An 18,619-nucleotide genomic window follows, 5' to 3' on the forward strand; every position below is an offset into this window, starting at 1 on the left:
AGGTTAGGATCATCTGGGGTCCTCTGAGCGTCAGCATCATCTCTTCTCAGGTGTTCTGGATGCAGACTGGAGCTTGTGTAAATCCTAGTTACCCGTGGCAAAACATAGAAACAAAATAGAGACATCATTAGCATAGCTGCTGATCCAACAAAGTAAAATTAGTTTAACCCAAGCTAAAGAATAAAAATGCAGATGCAACTACACTCACAATTTAAGAGATACATTATTCGAATGCTTGGCGAAATAGATGCGTTTTTAATCTAGATTTAAACAGAGAGAGTGTGTCTGAACCCCGAACATTATCAGGAAGGCTATTCCAGAGTTTGGGAGCCAAATGTGAAAAAGCTCTACCTCCTTTAGTGGACTTTGCTATCCTAGGAACTACCAAAAGTCCAGCGTTTTGTGACCTTAGGGTGCGTGATGGGTTGTAGCGTGGTAGAAGGCTAGTTAGGTACGCAGGAGCTAAACCATTTAGGGCCTTATAGGTAAGTAATGATAATTTGTAACTGATACGGAACTTAATAGGTAGCCAGTGCAGAGACTGTAAAATTGGGGTAATATTATCATATTTTCTTGACCTGGTAAGGACTCTAGCTGCTGCATTTTGGACTACCTGTAGCTTGTTTATTGACGAAGCAGGACAACCACCTAGAAATGCATTACAATAGTCCAGTCTAGAGGTCATGAATGCATGAACTAGCTTTTCTGCATCAGAAACAGATAACATGTTTCGTAGCTTGGCAATGTTTCTAAGATGGAAGAATGCAGTTTTTGTAACATTGGAAATATGATTTTCAAAAGACAAATTGCTGTCCAATATAACACCCAGATTTCTGACTGTAGAGGAAGTAACAGTACATCCGTCTAGTTGCAGATTGTAATCTACAAGATTCTGTGTGGTGTTTTTTGGTCCAATAATTAATATCTCTGTCTTATCCGAATTTAATTGGAGAAAATTATTTGTCATCCAATCTTTTACATTTTTAACACACTCTGTTAGCTTAGATAATTGGGAAGTTTCATCTGGTCTCGTTGAGATATATAGCTGAGTATCATCAGCATAACAGTGGAAGCTATTTCCGTATTTTCTAATAATATTACCAAGGGGCAACATGTATATTGAAAATAGAAGCGGACTTAGGACGGATCCTTGTGGCACTCCATATTTTACTGATGATAAATGAGATGACACCCCATTTAAGTAAACAAAATGGTAGCGATCGGACAGGTAGGATCTAAACCATCTTAGAGCCTGCCCTTGAATACCTGTATAGTTTTGTAATCGATCTATGAGTATGTCATGATCTATGGTGTCGAACGCAGCACTAAGATCAAGTAAGACTAGAAATGAGATGCAGCCTTGATCTGACGCAAGAAGCAGGTCATTTGTAATTTTAACAAGTGCAGTTTCTGTGCTATGGTGGGGCCTAAAACCTGACTGAAATTCTTCATACAGATCATTTTTATGCAGGAAGGTGCTCAATTGAGCAGACACAACTTTTTCTAAAATTTTAGACATAAATGGAAGATTTGAAATAGGCCTATAATTTGCCAGTACACTAGGATCTAGTTTTGGTTTCTTAATAAGAGGCTTGATAACCGCCAGCTTGAATGGTTTTGGGACGTGACCTAAAGATAACGACGAGTTAATGATATTGAGAAGCGGTTCTTCGGCTACAGGTAACAGCTCTTTTAGTAATTTAGTGGGTACAGGATCTAATATACATGTTGTTGGTTTAGATACAGTGATAAGTTTATTTAGCTCTTCCTGTCCTATATTTGTAAAGCACTGCAGTTTATCTTTGGGTGCGATGGATGAAACTGAAGTGTTAGACGCTGTAGAATCTACATTCGCTATTGTATTTCTAATGTTATCTATTTTATCAGTGAAGAAATTCATAAAGTCATTACTATTTAACGTTGGTGGAATATTTGAATCAGGTGGCGTCTGGTAATTTGTTAATTTAGCCACTGTGCTAAATAAAAACCTTGGATTGTTTTGGTTATTTTCAATGAGTTTGTGGATATGCTCTGCCCTAGCAGTTTTTAGAGCCTGTCTATAGCTGGACATACTGTTTTTCCATGCAATTCTAAAAACTTCCAAGTTAGTTTTTCTCCATTTGCGTTCAAGACTACGAGTTACTTTCTTGAGAGAGTGAGTATTACTGTTATACCATGGCACAGTACGTTTTTCTCTAACCTTTTTCAATTTGATGGGGGCAACAGCTTCTAATGTATTAGAGAAAATAGTGCCCATGTTGTCAGTAATTTTGTCTAATTCATGTGTATTTTTGGGTACAAATAGCAGTTGAGATAGATCAGGCAGGTTATTTGCGAATCTGTCTTTGGTGGCTGGAACAATAGTTCTGCCCAGACGGTAACGCTGAGACATATAGTTAATATCAGTTATACGCAGCATGCACGATACAAGGAAATGGTCTGTAATATCATCCCTTTGGGGTACAATATCTATAGCAGTAAGATCGATTCCATGCGATATAATTAGATCTAGTGTATGATTAAAACGATGAGTGGGCCCGGTGACATTTTGCTTGACTCCAAAGGAGTTTATTAGGTCAGTAAACGCAAGTCCTAATGTATCATTTGCATTATCAACGTGAATATTAAAATCTCTTATCTACTGTAACTAGAAGGTCTGAGAGGAAATCTGCAAATTCTTTTAGGAATTCTGTATACGGCCCTGGTGGTCTATACACAGTAGCCAGAGCAAGAGATACATTAGACTTCTTTTGCATGTCTGACAGTGTAACATTTAGCAGAAGTATTTCAAAAGAGTTAAACCTGTATCCTGTTTTCTGGGTAACATTGAGAATATCACTATATATTGTTGCAACACCTCCGCCACGACCAGTCTGACGGGGCTCATGCTTATAACAGTAGTTTGGTGGAGTAGACTCATTTAGACCAAAATAATCATTTGGTTTTAGCCAGGTTTCAGTCAAGCAGAGTACATCAAAACTATTATCTGTGATCATTTCATTTACAATAACTGCTTTGAGTATGAGTGATCTAATATTTATGAGCCCAAACTTTAAAAATTGTTTTTGTTCATTTACTTTACATTTTTCTGGTTTAATTACGATAAGATTTTTTCTAGATCCTACATTATATTTTGCCCTCACTATTCGGGGAACAGACACATAAACGTCTTAATAGTTTTTACAGCGCAAGTACTTTTATCATTTAAGCGGGTGGAACAAAACTCATCATAATAGTTATTAGAGAATTGTCTTACTAGTCACATGGAGCGAAGTGTCCTGGAGATGTTGTCAGAGAGCAGCTCCGCTCCGACTCTGCTGGGGTGTAATCCATCAGCGCGAAACAGTCTAGGACGCTCCCAGAAAAGATTCCAGTTATTAACAAACAGCGGTTTCTGTTCTTTACACCATGACAACAACCATTCATTTAAAGCAAAAAGTCTACTGAACCTTTCGTGTCCTCGTCGATACGTGAGCAGTGGTCCTGACACGACGATCGTCGCCGCGGGCGTCGTGCTGCGAACCGTCTCGATCAGGCTGCGGAAGTCCCTCTTCAGCGTCTCTGTCTGCCGCAGCGTGGTGTCGTTAACCCCGGCGTGAAGCACGACCGCTCTGGGGCTCTCGTCGACCTTCAGGATCGCGGGTATCTGCGCAGAAACATCGAGAACACGAGCACCAGGCAAACAATGAGTGTGCACTTTACCTTCGGCTAATGTAGCACTTACGTGTCGGACGATGGAGTCTCCGATGATCACAGCGTCGCGTCCTGTCTCGCGGAGGGGAGCGAAGCGGTTCCGGATGGAGATGTTGAAGGCAGGAGGGGGAGAAGTCGTCGCCCGGGACCCGGCTCGCGTCCTCCGCTGTGGATGCACCCCGGGTCCGTGGTGTCCCGGCATCGCAGTGAAGGACATCTGGGAAGATCGCGTCCTGGGTGCACCGGGCCTGTGCAGAGAAACACACGGAGTAGACGTGGTGGGACTGTTAGCAGATCGCTGTATACTTACCCCGGACTTGTGAGCGTCAGCCCGGGATGATTCCAGCGCGGCTCTCCGCTCTCTCAGCTGGGCCTGCCTCACCTCCAGGTCGCGAATCTACTTTCCCACGGCATCTAGCTCGAGCTGCACAGAGTGGAGACATTCATCCGCCATTAAAGCAAGTAACAGTGAGTACAGCAGTGGTAATGTGTGTGAATAGAGTATTAGCAATGTAGGCGCAGTTAGCTGCAACCACGCCGCTGATGCTAAAATCCTTAATTTTGAAATATTGTAAAACGCATTTGCAGCAGCATACAGCCATAGGCGAGACGGCTCGCTCGCTCATTGGCTGCTCTGCGGCAACTGCATAAGCCTATCGAGCGCTTCGCGCCCTCCATGCCACTTCCCGCCGAAACGGGTGTGGCCTAGCCCTATAAAGGGAGCTCGAAAAGGCTGACTCACCTGATTTTTCATCTCTTCAGCGAAGCTCACGCATCGTTGGATCACGAGAAGAAGCAACCCGTCGTCTGATAGCATCTCAGCGGGACGAGCCATTCCTGAAGCTGCTGGCCAACGCCGCCTTCCACTGCCGTTCCTGCTGCGCTGTCCGGCGCCCATATCCTTTCAATTCTTTTATATCCTCATGTGTGTGTTCGCCCTGCGACACACACTCGTAAAAGAGCTTGTGTCTCAGCCACACCCCCCGCCTCCTGCTGCTTCATCACAACAGCGACAGCAACGCAGCTTGAGACCCCGCTCTCGCTCTACCGGCCGTCGCCCCGCACCGCGGGGACCACGGCAGAGGATTGCGGTGAGACTGGAAGCCCCGAAGTCATCCTAGCACTCCTAGGAAAGCGCTGGTGTACGAGTCCCACTGCGGCCGAACTCTCACCCAAGCGCGGCGCTGTTTCAGTTCCAGGAATTGTGACTGTCTCAGCGTCTTCTGCAACGTGCCCGCTTGCCTGCACACAAAAGCTGTTTTCACGGCTACCCAGATATTTCCCGAAAGGAGCATAATTTCTGGTGTCCCGGCCACGGTCGATGGTGCTAGAAATGTAGTGACGATGCCCACTGCTCAGTGCCCATCTCCACATATAAGCACAGCCCTTCAGACAGGGCTCGTGCCCATAGAAACAACTCAGGTCAATCGCGCGCACTACATAGTAAACGTGCCCACTCTTCAGTGCCCACAAACACTATGTCACACACGTCATGTGGTTTCTGTAAAAACGAAACCCGTGCACGTTCGTTCTGCACAGGCAGACAATGCGTCAAAAGCAGTAAATGTGCATGCTTACAGCCCACAATTACTCACAGACAGCACGAGTCCCACGGGACTCGCTCAGCCCTCCCTCACTTGGTTAAGCACTGTGGCGGGGTCGAGGACGAGCGATCTGCCTGCTGTGATCAGCGAGCTCCCCGCCTCAAATGTCACAGGCATAACGCCTATGTTACAGCACATCGAAGCACTGCCGTTGCCCAGCCAACAGAGCGCTACGCATCCAACCCTTAGCCATTCATGCAGACGCATGGTCAGTGCTTCCAGGGGTTTCGGATTGGGTGCTAGACATTATAAAGAGAGGCTATTCGCTACAGTTTTTTCGACGGCCTCCGCGCTTTTTAGCGCGCATCGAAACTACGGTCAAAACAGAAGTAGCACACTTACTTCGAGCCGAAATATCAAAACTTTTGAGCAAAGGGGCTGTGGAGCCTGTATCTCAAGCTCAAAACGAAGGGGGGCTTTACAGCAGATACTTTCTAGTGCCCAAGAAAGACGGGGTTTCAGACCCATACTGGATCTAAGACAGCTGAACAAAGCATTGGCGAAACGCAGTTTCAAAATGCTTACAACCAGGAAACTCCTTTCGCATATTCACAGAGGAGACTGGTTCATGTCGATAGATCTGAAGGACGCGTATTTTCAGATACAGATAGCGTCACGTCACAGGCGATACTTGAGATTCGCCTTCGAGGGCCAGACATACCAGTATACAGTCCTGCCGTTCGGCTTGTCCCTGGCTCCTCGTACATTTACGAGGTGCATGGACGCAGCGCTCGCTCCTCTCAGACTCAGAGGCATGCGAGTGCTGAACTATTTGGACGACTGGCTGATTCTGGCTCAATCACGATCAGAGCTCGTGGAGCACAGGGCCATTTTACTCGATCACCTCGAGAAACTCGGTCTCAGTGTCTACTGGACGAAGAGTTCGCTGAACCCCAGTCAAACGATACTGTTTTTGGGTATAGCTCTGGACTCACAGTCCATGATGGTGCGGCTGTCGCCACAGCGCGCGTTGGGCATTCAGCGCGCAGCGAGCTCTCTCCGCTGCGGCACGACCTTTCAGAATTTCAGAAGATGCTAGGTCTCATGGCCTCAGCATCACCAGTTCTTCAGCTGGGCCTGCTCCGCATGCGCCCCTTGCAGTTCTGGCTGAAAGCGCGAGTACCGCGCAGAGCGTGGATATCCGGTCAGTTGCGTCTCAAGGTCACTCAGAGCTGTGTTACAGCCTTGAAACCCTGGACAGCGTACGACTGGTACCAATCAGGTGTAAGCCTGGGGACTTCCTCGAAAGTGAAAGTGGTGTCGACGGACGCCTCCACTTCGGGATGGGGAGCACTGCTCGAGGGCAGACCGTTCTTTGGCCTGTGGTCAGAACGGGAAAAGCCCCAACATATCAACTGTCTGGAAATGCTGGCAGTGGAGAACGCGCTGACGCGCTTTTGTCTCCGAATCAAGGGCCACCACGTCTTAGTCCGTTCGGACAACATGTCTGTGGTGTCCTACATAAATCGCCAGGGCGGTCTCAGGTCCCGAAACCTGTACAGGTTGGCGGAACACCTCCTGGTTTGGGCTCAGCGCAACTTGCGCTCGCTGAGAGCAGTTCATGTGCCTGGGCTACAGAATCTGGGTCCAGACAGACTGTCCAGAAACAACATTCCCACAGGCGAATGGTCTCTACACCCACAGACAGTCCAGCTGCTGTGGGAGAGATTTGGCAGGGTGGAAGTGGACCTCTTCGCCTCCCACGAAAACGCACACTGCCCCGCGTTCTTTTCCAAGAACAAAAGCGTGCTGTCACAAAGGTGGCCGTGCTGCCCGCTCTATGCTTTCCCCCCCGTCTCCCTTCTTCCGCAGGTGATAGAACGGGTGAGGGAAACAAAATGCTCAGTACTGCTTGTAGCACCACTTTGGAAGAACCAACCATGGTTTCCAGATTTGATGCAGTTAGCAGACACTGCCCCGTGGCCAGTTCCGTTGAGAAGGGACCTCCTCTCACAGGCCAGGGGCTCGATTTGGCACCCTCAACCGGAGTTGTGGTCCCTCCATGTGTAGGCGCTCAACAGTTACCCGCTGATCTCTCAGTGGGAGTGCTAAATACTATCACTCAGGCTAGAGCTCCGTCGACTCGACGGCTATATGCCTCGAAGTGGTCAGTATTCTCCAGCTGGTGCACAGCTCGGGGACGTTCACCCCTTGATTGTGAGGTGACGAAGGTTCTCTCCTTCCTACAGGAGCTGTTGGATAAGGGCAGAGCCCCCTCCACGCTCAAAGTTTACGTGGCGGCTATCGCAGCGTTTTCTGAGACAATGCTCGGTCAGTCAATAGGAAGGAACGATTTGTTCATCCGCTTCCTTAGAGGAGCTAGGAGGCTGAATCACATTGCCACATTAGTCAGGCCTTGCCTTGAATATGTGATGTCATATTGTCGCGTCTACGGACGCTGCTAGATATGGAGACGGAGGGTTCCCCCCTCCTGTTCTAGGACTCTCTGTGAGTCCCTCTAGTGATTGTGCACTGTAAATCCTGGGCTTCGCTTCCAGGTTTATTGGTGTGTGATCTCTGCACGCACGGCGTTTTACATGGGGTTCCCGCAGCGTCTTAGCTAAGACGCAGTACGAGAGAACTCTCGTAAGAGAACGTACTCGGTTACTAACGTAACCTCGGTTTTCTCTAGAAGAGGGAACGAGTACTGCGTTCTCTGCCGTGCGTACAATTCACTCTGGTTCGCTTCGGCGATGAAATAAATCAGGTGAGTCAGCCTTTTCGAGCTCCCTTTATAGGGCTAGGCCACACCTGTTTCGGCGTGAAGTGGCATGGAGGGCGCGAAGCAGCCAATGAGCGAGCGAGCGTTAGTAACCGAGTACGTTTTCTGGACATTTATCCAAGTACGCACTTCGTCTCAGCATGACACATGGTTTGTGGTATGATATTTTGTTGTTGAAGTTGATTTAAATGCCAAAGTTGAATGCTTAGGAGCTTTTAAGATCTCTAAGTACAAGTATGAGCTTTAGTAATAATGATGATTTAACAAATATAATTAATAATACAGTGATTCAATGGAGGAGAGGAGACTAAACATGTGCAGTCGATAGATTGTGCTCACGTTGATGGACAGATGACGACCTTCATCAGCAAAGCAGGAGATAGAAGAGCGATTAGCATGATGATGAGCTCAACACACACACACACCTCTTAGCTATTGGTACAATCAGCTCACCAGGGGAGGCTTCGGGGTTTGTAGCTGTGAAGGTTGTGTGTCAAACTCAATCAAAGACAGCCTGAAGTGTGTGTTTGTCTGCTTGCGTGTGTGTATGTGAAAGAACTTATGTGTCACAGCTGGTTTCTGTTTCCACCTTCTCTACATTAATTAGTTATCAGCTCTATCCAAGGAATACAGACGTAATTGGCAGATTACAGCACAATTTTCCTTAATTGCATCCTGTGTTGTGACATTGACTTTAGGTGCATAACTAGCATACCCACACCGAACCCAAACCTCCATCAGCTCCTTGGCCTCCAGTTTATTGTATTCTATCATTATATAATGTTAAAACAATGTTTATATGTGGAACTTAGTGGTTTGACATTTCTTCTGTGTAAATTTGTTTATTATTGTAAGTCATATTATGCATTAAACATCAGAATATAATGAAAGTCAACATGACATCAGCTAAGGGCTGAATGTAAAATAGACAAAATATTAAATATTAGTCAAATTAAAATAAAAAATATATTTTTTATGAATACATAATAAAATAATTTTATATATAAATAAAAAATTCTAAAATGAAAAAAAAAGCACCAGAGATCTGTGAACGTGTAATCTACTTTAAATAATCTGGCAACGGTTATTTAAATAGTAATTTGAAAACCTTCAAATAGATATTTTAAGTAACAGTTGTCATCTCGTGAAGTTTGTGAATCAAAAGCTGAATTTCGTTTCATGTCGACTTTAAATGTATCAGGCATGAATGAGTGAACTTTTGCACTTCTAGAGAGAAAGAAAGAGTGATTGAGAGGTGGAGGAAAAAAGAGATTCAGAACAGAGATGATGCAAACACAATAACTTCTATTATCAAGTTAATAAAGAGCTTACATTCATATCCGTCTTAAAGACTGATACTATAAAAAGATGAGGACGTAGAGATAGAGGTTTTTTTTCTCACTGATAAGCGTGTAACATCCCCATCTTTTATATCCGTTCTTCTGACCCTGACTTCATGTGTTTTACGGCCGGATGGTGTATACCTGAATGTCTGTCTGAAACAACCAGATCAAAAGTATATTTGAGGGTTTGAGTTGTAGCCGCTGCACTGGTACTTAGCATCAGCACACACATCTAATAGCCCATCTGCTCAAATGGTCAGTTTCCTCATAGACAGTGACATGAGCCAGCAGTTAATGTGATATCTATCAGAGTTTGGCTCAATCAGACACATCATCGCTGAAAATGGTTCTGATTTATTGCCATCCCTGCTGTAGAGTTCAGCTAGAGACTAGCATGAATTTGCATGCTGGTTTTTCTTCAGGCAACTTTTATTTCCCAGGAGTTGATTTTTATTAACACAATAGATAACAACTTTTTTCCTTTTTGTTATAAAGGTCTGTTAAAAAAAATGAAACATGAGACACATTGGCTACGTTTACATGCACCCAAATAATCAATTTGTAATCGGATTGATGGCTCAGTCGGATTGAAAAATGTTCATATAAACATCTTAATGAATCTGATTGAGCTCGATCGGAATGAAATTTCGATAGGATTGAAGGGGGTGGTTTATTTCTTTTCTAATACGATTGAGTGTGCATGTAAACACTCGATCGGATTGAACCACGAAACTGAAAGAACTGCACATGTGCAATGATGCACAAATAACTTAAGCTAATGACGTACTGTATGACACACGGAACTCTTGCTTTTAATGTTGTATAAATGCGTGTCCTGTCATTATACAACTCTCCTTTCACTGGGCTTGTTAAGTGGAGCAGGACAACCTTGTTTTGGATACTCATCCACAGGCAACCTGTTTTGGGCGTGAGGAGGGGCTTTGTTTTTTTGTTTTTTGCGTGATAAATATGAGCAGCACAGCGGTTTATATGTATATTTATCCATAAACGGGTATATATTAATTCTGCTGATAAAAACAAATAAAGAAACCATTTAGGAGAGTGGTTATTATGTGCAAACAGTGAGAAACTCGATATTATCAATATGTCACTTTCACTTTTCACTTTCACTATTTGAGCAGTGTGCGCATGTCAAAAAAATCTATTGCGATTTGAAGCTTATGACATATAAATCCGCACATCAACCCGATCACTTTATTTAGCGTTCATGTAAACACTACATTCAGATTCATCAATCGTAATGAATTCAGTCCGATTGACCTATATATATATATATATATATATATATATATATGTAAAATAGTAAATATCACTTATGAATAGAATGTTTTTCATGACATTTTAGAACATTTTCTAACCTCAAATTATGCATTAAAAACATAAAAAAATGTTTTGTTTAATTTAGGATGTGTACAATTTTAATCTTATAGTCTTAGCATTTGAAATGAGTCTACCATTAAAATACAATTTGAATTGACAGTATACTGTAGTAAAAATGCTCATGACTTTCTGACAAAATAATAAAATGCTATATATATTACACAATGTTAAATATAGAGGATAAATTAAATAAACCATTAAGAGTGTAAGAAAGGAAAGTTTATTTCCTGAAGAGAGGAAACACAGAGCTTCTTTAAGCTGGTCACTGTAAAACTTGTAAACCAAGGATGTTATGCTGTTAAAGCTGCTATATAAAATGTCTCTATTACCTGTCAGATTTCATTTTATAGTTGACAAATGACTTGCTCTGCCTCTCAAACGACTCTCCTTGAGCTGATGTCATCAAGACCTCTTATTTTAGCTCCTCCCCTTTAACCACCTGTCATATAGAGACCATCTAGTTTATTCCTGATAGATAAAAGTCCTGTTGAAAGTTCTTTTGTGGAAGTAAATTGGTTTGAACGGCTTTTTATGTTGACACCAGCATTTAAAACACAACATAGTGTGCTGATATAAATAGCAGCCATGTCTGTCTTCACACAACAAACGTCCATCTCTCTTTCTCCTGAGCTCGAGTTCCTCGTCCACTCTTATCCTGCTTGATCTATAGACCTCCTTTTCTATTAGTCAGTTGTCTCCAGTCTCTGTGGGAATATCGCTCACATTATATATGTTTCTTGTCACTCAAGTCCCTTAGTCCTTTCCGTCTCACCACATCTGTATCGAATCTCTCCGTTTGAATCACTGGAGGCCATATCTTTTTCTTCCATTGACTGCTTCCTTTTAGCATTGTCTGACTCAGAGTTTTGCCGTCCCTCTCCTTCTTGCTCTGTTTTATTGAACTGTTCCTGTGCCTGGCGGGATGCGTGCGCTGTCTGCTTGGCGGAGTCCACTAATATTACTTAATGACGCAGCATCTGTCTCTGTCAACAGACCGCCTTCATGGGCTGATAAGCGGAGCCGTTTTTCTCTCAGACGCAAGCAAGTTGCGTAAAAAAAAAAGAGAAAGAAAACCTCAAACAAATCTTTTTGCGAAGAAAAATATAAGACACAAGGTCAAATTGAAACTCTTTTGCTGCTTTGTCTCTGGAGTTTGGAAAAGGAAGCTGGCTGTCAGGGTGGGAAAGTAAATCTTCTGGAGTGTAATTACAGATACAGTGTTTACTGAGAGAGATGTTTTGGGTTATCGTTGTTTACTAACCCTCATGGCTTTCCAGTCTGGTATGACTTTCTTTCTATAGTAGTAAAAAATAAAAACATCTATCTATCTATCTATCTATCTATCTATCTATCTATCTATCTATCTATCTATCTATCTATCTATCTATCTATCTATCTATCTATCTATCTATCTATCTATCTATCTATCTATCTATCTATCTATCTATCTATCTGTCTGTCTGTCTGTCTGTCTGTCTGTCTATCTATATTTAAATATAATTATCTAAAAATAAATAATACTTTATATAAATAAATATAAATTATTTGTTTATTTATTTTTATTCTTTTATATTTTAATACATAAATTATATTTATAACTATATTTATTGTGTGTGTGTATATATATATATATATATATATATATATATATATATATGTATATATATATATATATATATATATATATGTGTACACAGAAGGTAATGATGAACTGGGGTATAAATGTCTTGATGGATAAATAATTTCCTTTCTTTCTTGTTCTTTTTTTCTTTCTTTCTTTTTCTTTCTTTCTTTCTTTTGTGTGATCTCAGACCGTATTTGAGCTTTTTCCCTTGTTCTCGTTCTCTTGCACCATCTGTGTGTTTATACTAGCACAGTCTCAGTTTGGCATACTGGGACGCGTCTCTTCACTAATGAGACACCGTGTGTTCTGTTTCTGTCCTGTTATTGGAGATCACACTAGTTTGTGTTGTGTGTGTTTGTTTGAGAGTATCATTATGTACTTATGTGTGTGTGATGTGTGACTGCCAGTGGAAGCATATTGAATTGGAAGGGCTTTCGCTCACTCTGGTTCAGTGTGAGTGTGTTTGGCCCAGTTCATCTAGATCTCTTGGCCCGACCCAGACAGCAGACCCTCCTGCCTGCTGTTCCTGCTTCCTCCATCTCAGTGCTGACACACACACACACACACACACACACACACACACATACCACAACTAGGGTCCTATGATTTCCGCGATGCAGAAAACGCGGAGGGAATCGCGGAATCCAGTCATAAAAACGGAATTTACAGTTTAATGCGGAATGGCACGGAATTTGCCAAATTTTGAATGAATTAATCAAAAATAGGCCATTGCACTTACATCAAATCATGATATGGACTAATATCTGTAAATATTAAGCCGGAACAGTCTATTTAAATATGAATCCTGCATGTTCTGCGTGTTTGTGTTAATGAATGGCGCAGAAGCGCGTCTCCGTTTATTCACACACACACACTGAAGCGCGCGTGACGCATGCGGGGATTTCAGCATCTGCTGTCACTAAAGACATGAACACATGAACAACATCTCCAGAACTGCTCTGACAGTCACTTCTTGAGCATCTGACCGTTTGATTTGAGTAAAACTAGCGTCACATCATATACACAGAACTGTAAAGGTACGTCAACCCGTCAAAATAAAAGTCCGGTTAAAGACTATTGTTCAGCAGAATGTACATAGCCTTCTACAAAAAAATAAAATAAAAAATATATATATATATTTTAAGGTTTAAATCCCACATTTCTTCCATGGTTTATTTTAAATAGTAAATCCCCTTTGTTTGCCAAAAAGTTAAGTTAATTTTCAATAATTAAATGATAAATTAAATTAATGTTTTATGTGTTTAATGTTTAATGTGCAATCTCAGAAAATGCTTTATTTAAAACCCCAACTGAATGGCACTTAAATGCACTTAATTCATCTGTCAACTTTCTTGTCATTGTTCACAGTACAAGTACAGACAGAGAAACAATGGGTAATAATTAAATGTTTATTTTTGATGTATGCATTCTATGCATTTAAAAAGTAAAAATATTTTTTTTCTAAAAAAGGAAACTTAGTTGTTCATTTTAAGAGACCCAGGAGTCTTACTTTCTCTTGCATAATTAATATTGCACTTTAATTAAGCAAAAACACATTTTATCCGATTACTCGATTAATCGATGGAATTTTTGGTAGAATACTCGATTACTAAAATATTCGATAGCTACAGCCCTAATAGCCTCTCAATAAAGGCGGTTTAGCATTGGCTATATATCTAAATGTTGTTTTTCTTTTCCTTTGAACATATTTAGGGCATTACAAATCTGAAAATTAGAAATAAGAATGATTAATTATTGTTTCTTGGATCTTCAGTATTTTTAATTTGTCTTACATTTTCTGGTCTAGGTGCTTCTAAATGTTTGATGAAATTAAATTATATTTAATTTAGGTTTTTTTTGCTGCTATTGACCTTCCTGGCATTTAGGGGGCAGTATTTGTGTTCAGACAGAAATGCATATCAGTAGAACACATTATGTTCATCACATCCTAAGACTGAAAGAAAAATACAAACATCTTTAATTAAATAATTCATTTGTTTACAGAGTTTAAATGGGAACTGTGTTCCTGTTTTATGAGATCAGTATCTTAGTATTTTATATCAAACACACTAATGACTTTTTCAAGGGCTTTATAATTGTATTCCAAAAATAACAAGTAGCACAGTTTTAAAACTGGGTTACACTAATGTCCCTTCCCTCTCTAGTCGCCAGCCCATTCCATGCAATGGCCGCCAATTCTGTCCCAATTCACTCAAGTTGACGTAAAACAGCGCTTGTGGTTTAGCCATTATCTAGTGACAGGGGAACACAGCTTCAAACATGGTGTTAGAGGCCGAAGCCCTTACTAAAGCCTCCACCAGCTGTGTGTGTGTGTGTGTGTGTGTGTGTGAAAGAATTCCTCTTTCTAGGAGGATTGCAATTGGCTTTTTGCCTAGTCCTCAGTTTGACATAGATGGATTTGTGGGTAATGGTGTCCCTGGAGTGGAGGGGATAACTGGCCGTCCCGGGGGGTCAGATTACGGTGGATGGCATGGCAGTGTGCTGAGTCAGTCTGTAAGACCAGACCTGCTACTGTATGTGTAAATCACTGGGAAAAGCACTGACATCAGGAACAATGCTGAGTTTGCTGACCCATAAATCCACATCAGATTATGGCATGACTTGCACTCTTTTTCTCTTAGTTTAATTTAATTAAATACATGTTCGTTGTTTTTTTTAATGCACTTGGCCTATGTTTGGATACTTTTTTATATTTGTTTTGCACTGTGTGGTTAACCCAGTCCATTCGGACATCTAGTCCACACAAGTTTTGAGGTTTCACTATTTATTTATTTATATATATTTAGATATATATATATATATATAAATATAATAAGAGTTAAAATGCAAAAGCCTCTAAGTGCTGTCTGAAATGTGTTTATGTTTAGTTGTTTCACTTTAATGGCATAGAAAAGGACCTATACCATAAACATAAAATTACTGAATTTAAACATAGGAGATTAAAATGCTAATTTTAGAAGAAAATTTCAGATGGCACTTAGAGCTGCATTATATATATATATATATATATATATATATATATATATATTATAATATAATATTATTATAATATTATAATATTAATATCTAATTGAATTAATAATAAAATATATATTGAAATATATATAAAATGATAAGGTAAACAGTTAAATTAATCAACGTAAAGTATAGTGTTGCTGATTTTGTATTTTGTAATGATGATTAAGTTTCTTAGAATATACCAGTAGTTTCATGTTGGCTCAGCTTACTGGAACATATTAACTAAGATACTACAAAGATGAATGCTTTCAAAAGTATCCATCCATCCATCCATCATTGACAAAAAACTCTTTAAATTAATTTGTATTACATTATTTATTTTTTAGAAAATGTATAAATGTTTAGATTTCTAAATATTGAATTTCACATGTAAACTATATATTAGTTTTGAGCTGCAAAGGCTGTCATTTTTAAAGTAATTGAATACAAAGGAAATTACTGTGTGCCTGACGTCTGACCTTTAACCTCCCACAGATTTATAATGAGAAGAGGGATCAGTTTTCTGTGGAGCGAAATACACCCAAACAGCTGGTGGAGAAGGTGTCAGGAGACATCGCCAAACTGCTCAACAGGAAACGCAAAGCTCTGGAGGTGAGCAGCGCTAACTATATCTCTCTCCCAGCAGGAAGTCGAGCCATTGATAATCGTGGTGTAAAACTCTTATCTGTTACATTAAAAAGGGGAATCGATCCACTGTCTCTGTTAATCAGAAAATAATTTAATTTCTAAAATATTATTATCAGTGCCCAGTTTTCTCTATTAGCCTGCTTAACTAAACAGGTAATGAGTTTGTCTTCCTCCAATCTGCTCCCTCTTCAAATCCACAGGACATGACACAGCGACACATAAGATGCTCCTGTAGTTTTTACAGGGATGAATGGAGCATCAGATTTACCAATTTCCATAAAAAATGCTGTGGTACTACCATGATATTTGGACATATGCACCATGGTATTCTTTGAAGATCTTGAAGTGCTTTATGTTGTGTTGCTTTAAATCTTTTAGAGGCTGCTTGAAACGTGTGGAATATGGAGGCACACGTGACAATTATAGCTGAAAAATGAGTGTTTATTAAGCTTCAGAAATGAGTCATGTGTTTGGTAAGTGAAGTACTTTAGTACTTTTGACTAAAAGTAGCATATGAACACTGCCTGAGGTCTTTCACTGGGAGACACTCAGAATGTCTTATCATAAATTGGTGTTCGAGCGAGATTAGCCGAGATTCTCCAATGTGAGTCATGCCATGCAGACATGCAGGCAACTCAAAAATGATTGCTCCTAATTCTAGTTTGCCGAATTCTTCCTATTTAATCAGTGACTTTCTAATGCATCCTAATTGCACAAATGCTACTTTGATGGTGGCATCTTTAAAGCAAATGAGAGTTTTCCCATTTAAACACTCGATGAGAAGTGTTTCTTTGGGCTTTCTTTGAGAAGTGGCCTCACCTTTTAAAAGCTCCATTGCAAAAATATTAAGGCAAGATACCATAGGTTAATATGGTAAATAAATGTAACCAATAGAAATCACCATACTTTCCCAGCTGACTGATTACATCTTAAAAATGCAAATGAGGTGATATTTAATTGAATATGTAGTAATTTGCATACATTTCCAGAACAAAAATGTACACTGGATAAAGCCAGGTTCAAAATTATTGTTTTAATTTGTTGCCAAGTTAAAGGTTTTTAGAGATGAGATTTTGGAGATCTCTTGTCATCATTTTATAAAGAAAACACTGTCAATAGACAAAACAAATAAATAAATAAAATAAACAACAAAAACGATAAGAATAAATAATAATAATTGATAAAAACAAAAACAGTGATATTGATGATAATAGTTATAATTATAATAATTTTCACCATGTTTTTAAGAATAACATTTTGTATAAAATCAGGGAAATGGTATTTTAACAAACCCCTCTATAAAAACCTTCTTCAGACCATGTATAAAAATATACAGTATATACAATAAATATAGATTTTGAGAAAACGGCCTGTAAAGAAAATAAAGTTAGATCAAGTGTCCATGCTGGAAATATTAGATTTATCCATGGATGCCATATCCTGTCAGAAAATATCAGTTTTGTCTGGTGTCTGAACAACTAGTTAACAACATGTTTTCTGTGGTAGCCAAAACTTAGTTGTGTATGTTTCAGAGCTCAGATTTCTTGCCTTAAACCTGTTATCGGCCTTATAGCTTCATTATACTAGCTCAACAATTCTGGCCCATCCCTTCCAGCTTTTATTTTTGCTCTACTGATGAAAAATAGTTTGTTTACAGTGTTGCAGTTTGAATTCTGTTTAGACAACAAAATCAAACTATATTTCCCTCACCATTGTGCGCTCATTACAATGCATTTGGGATTGGCTTTTCTGCAAATGATGCGAGTGATGCTTGTTTAAAGTTTTGCCAAAATGAGGCAACTGGTAAAGCGATGTCATTTTGCTGCCTGCTGAAGATTATTGCATGGGACAGACCTGCTAGGCAGCTCGGTAGGGTTTGGAACGGAGCCGATGTTTCAGAGCTATGGAATTGAGTTGGTTGGCCGCAAAGTTGGCCTCTGAGTGCTTTCTTGACTGAACAGCTAAAGATAGGGCCCGCTGCTCGGGGCCAGCAGTATGCTGGTGACTAGACCCAACCATCACCCAAAGCCCAGCAGACTCCCGATAACTGAGAGAAAGAGAGATGGAGAGAGAGAAAATGGGCCCAGAATGAGAACACCCCTTCAGGCATTAGGAAATGCAAGGAAATTAAGTTCTGAAATCATTGATTTCAAAATGAGCTGAAGATGGAAGAAATCGAGAGGAAAGAAGGGGCGATGTAGGACATCTGATGTAGAACAAGGTAAAGCAAGAGAGAACAAGAAAGAGAGGAAAGAGGAGACATCTTGTAATCTCATGATAAAGAGTTGGTGGGGATGAGTTTTAATAGTGTTTAATAGAAGCTATACATATTAAAACTTGTATTGTGATTTATGGCTGTTTGCACAATTGAATCGGTGTTTGAATGTCGACAAATTAACTGCAATCTCATAATCTTTCACACATGAATAAAGTGCATAGAATAACAGATTTTGGGAAAGGCATTGTAAAATGATAAGCCAATAAAAAACGTATTTAAAAAAATTAATTTACATAACAGGAGTTTTCTACAATAGTTATACAATTTGGTTTATGTTTACGATACATT

The 18,619-nt window shown here is 40.4% G+C and overlaps 2 protein-coding genes across 4 annotated transcripts in view; one reads left to right on the forward strand and one right to left on the reverse strand.

Annotated features, from left to right (window-relative positions):
* LOC132151536 (voltage-dependent calcium channel subunit alpha-2/delta-2-like) overlaps positions 1 to 18,619 on the forward strand; it is a 216,091-nt gene that overhangs the window by 36,389 nt on the left and 161,083 nt on the right. For both annotated transcript variants that reach the window (XM_059559713.1, XM_059559714.1), the window contains exon 3: positions 15,901 to 16,017. In XM_059559713.1, the coding sequence (XP_059415696.1) occupies positions 15,901 to 16,017 (117 nt within the window). The remainder of the gene's footprint in view (positions 1 to 15,900; positions 16,018 to 18,619) is intronic.
* LOC132151220 (uncharacterized) lies at positions 30 to 4,088 on the reverse strand. Of its 2 annotated transcripts, XM_059559331.1 has the most exons (3): positions 4,004 to 4,088; positions 3,257 to 3,941; positions 30 to 84 (listed from the first exon to the last, which is right to left on the reverse strand). In XM_059559331.1, the coding sequence occupies exon 2, from the start codon at positions 3,908 to 3,910 to the stop codon at positions 3,260 to 3,262; it is 651 nt and encodes a 216-aa protein (XP_059415314.1). In that variant the 5' UTR covers positions 3,911 to 3,941; positions 4,004 to 4,088; the 3' UTR covers positions 30 to 84; positions 3,257 to 3,259. The 2 variants fall into 2 exon arrangements, with proteins under 2 accessions (XP_059415314.1, XP_059415313.1); XM_059559330.1 differs by lacking the exon at positions 30 to 84 and having other exon boundaries at positions 3,176 to 3,941.

The sequence above is a fragment of the Carassius carassius genome, chromosome 10 (genome assembly GCF_963082965.1).
Source record: "Carassius carassius chromosome 10, fCarCar2.1, whole genome shotgun sequence".
Lineage (NCBI taxonomy): Eukaryota > Metazoa > Chordata > Actinopteri > Cypriniformes > Cyprinidae > Carassius > Carassius carassius.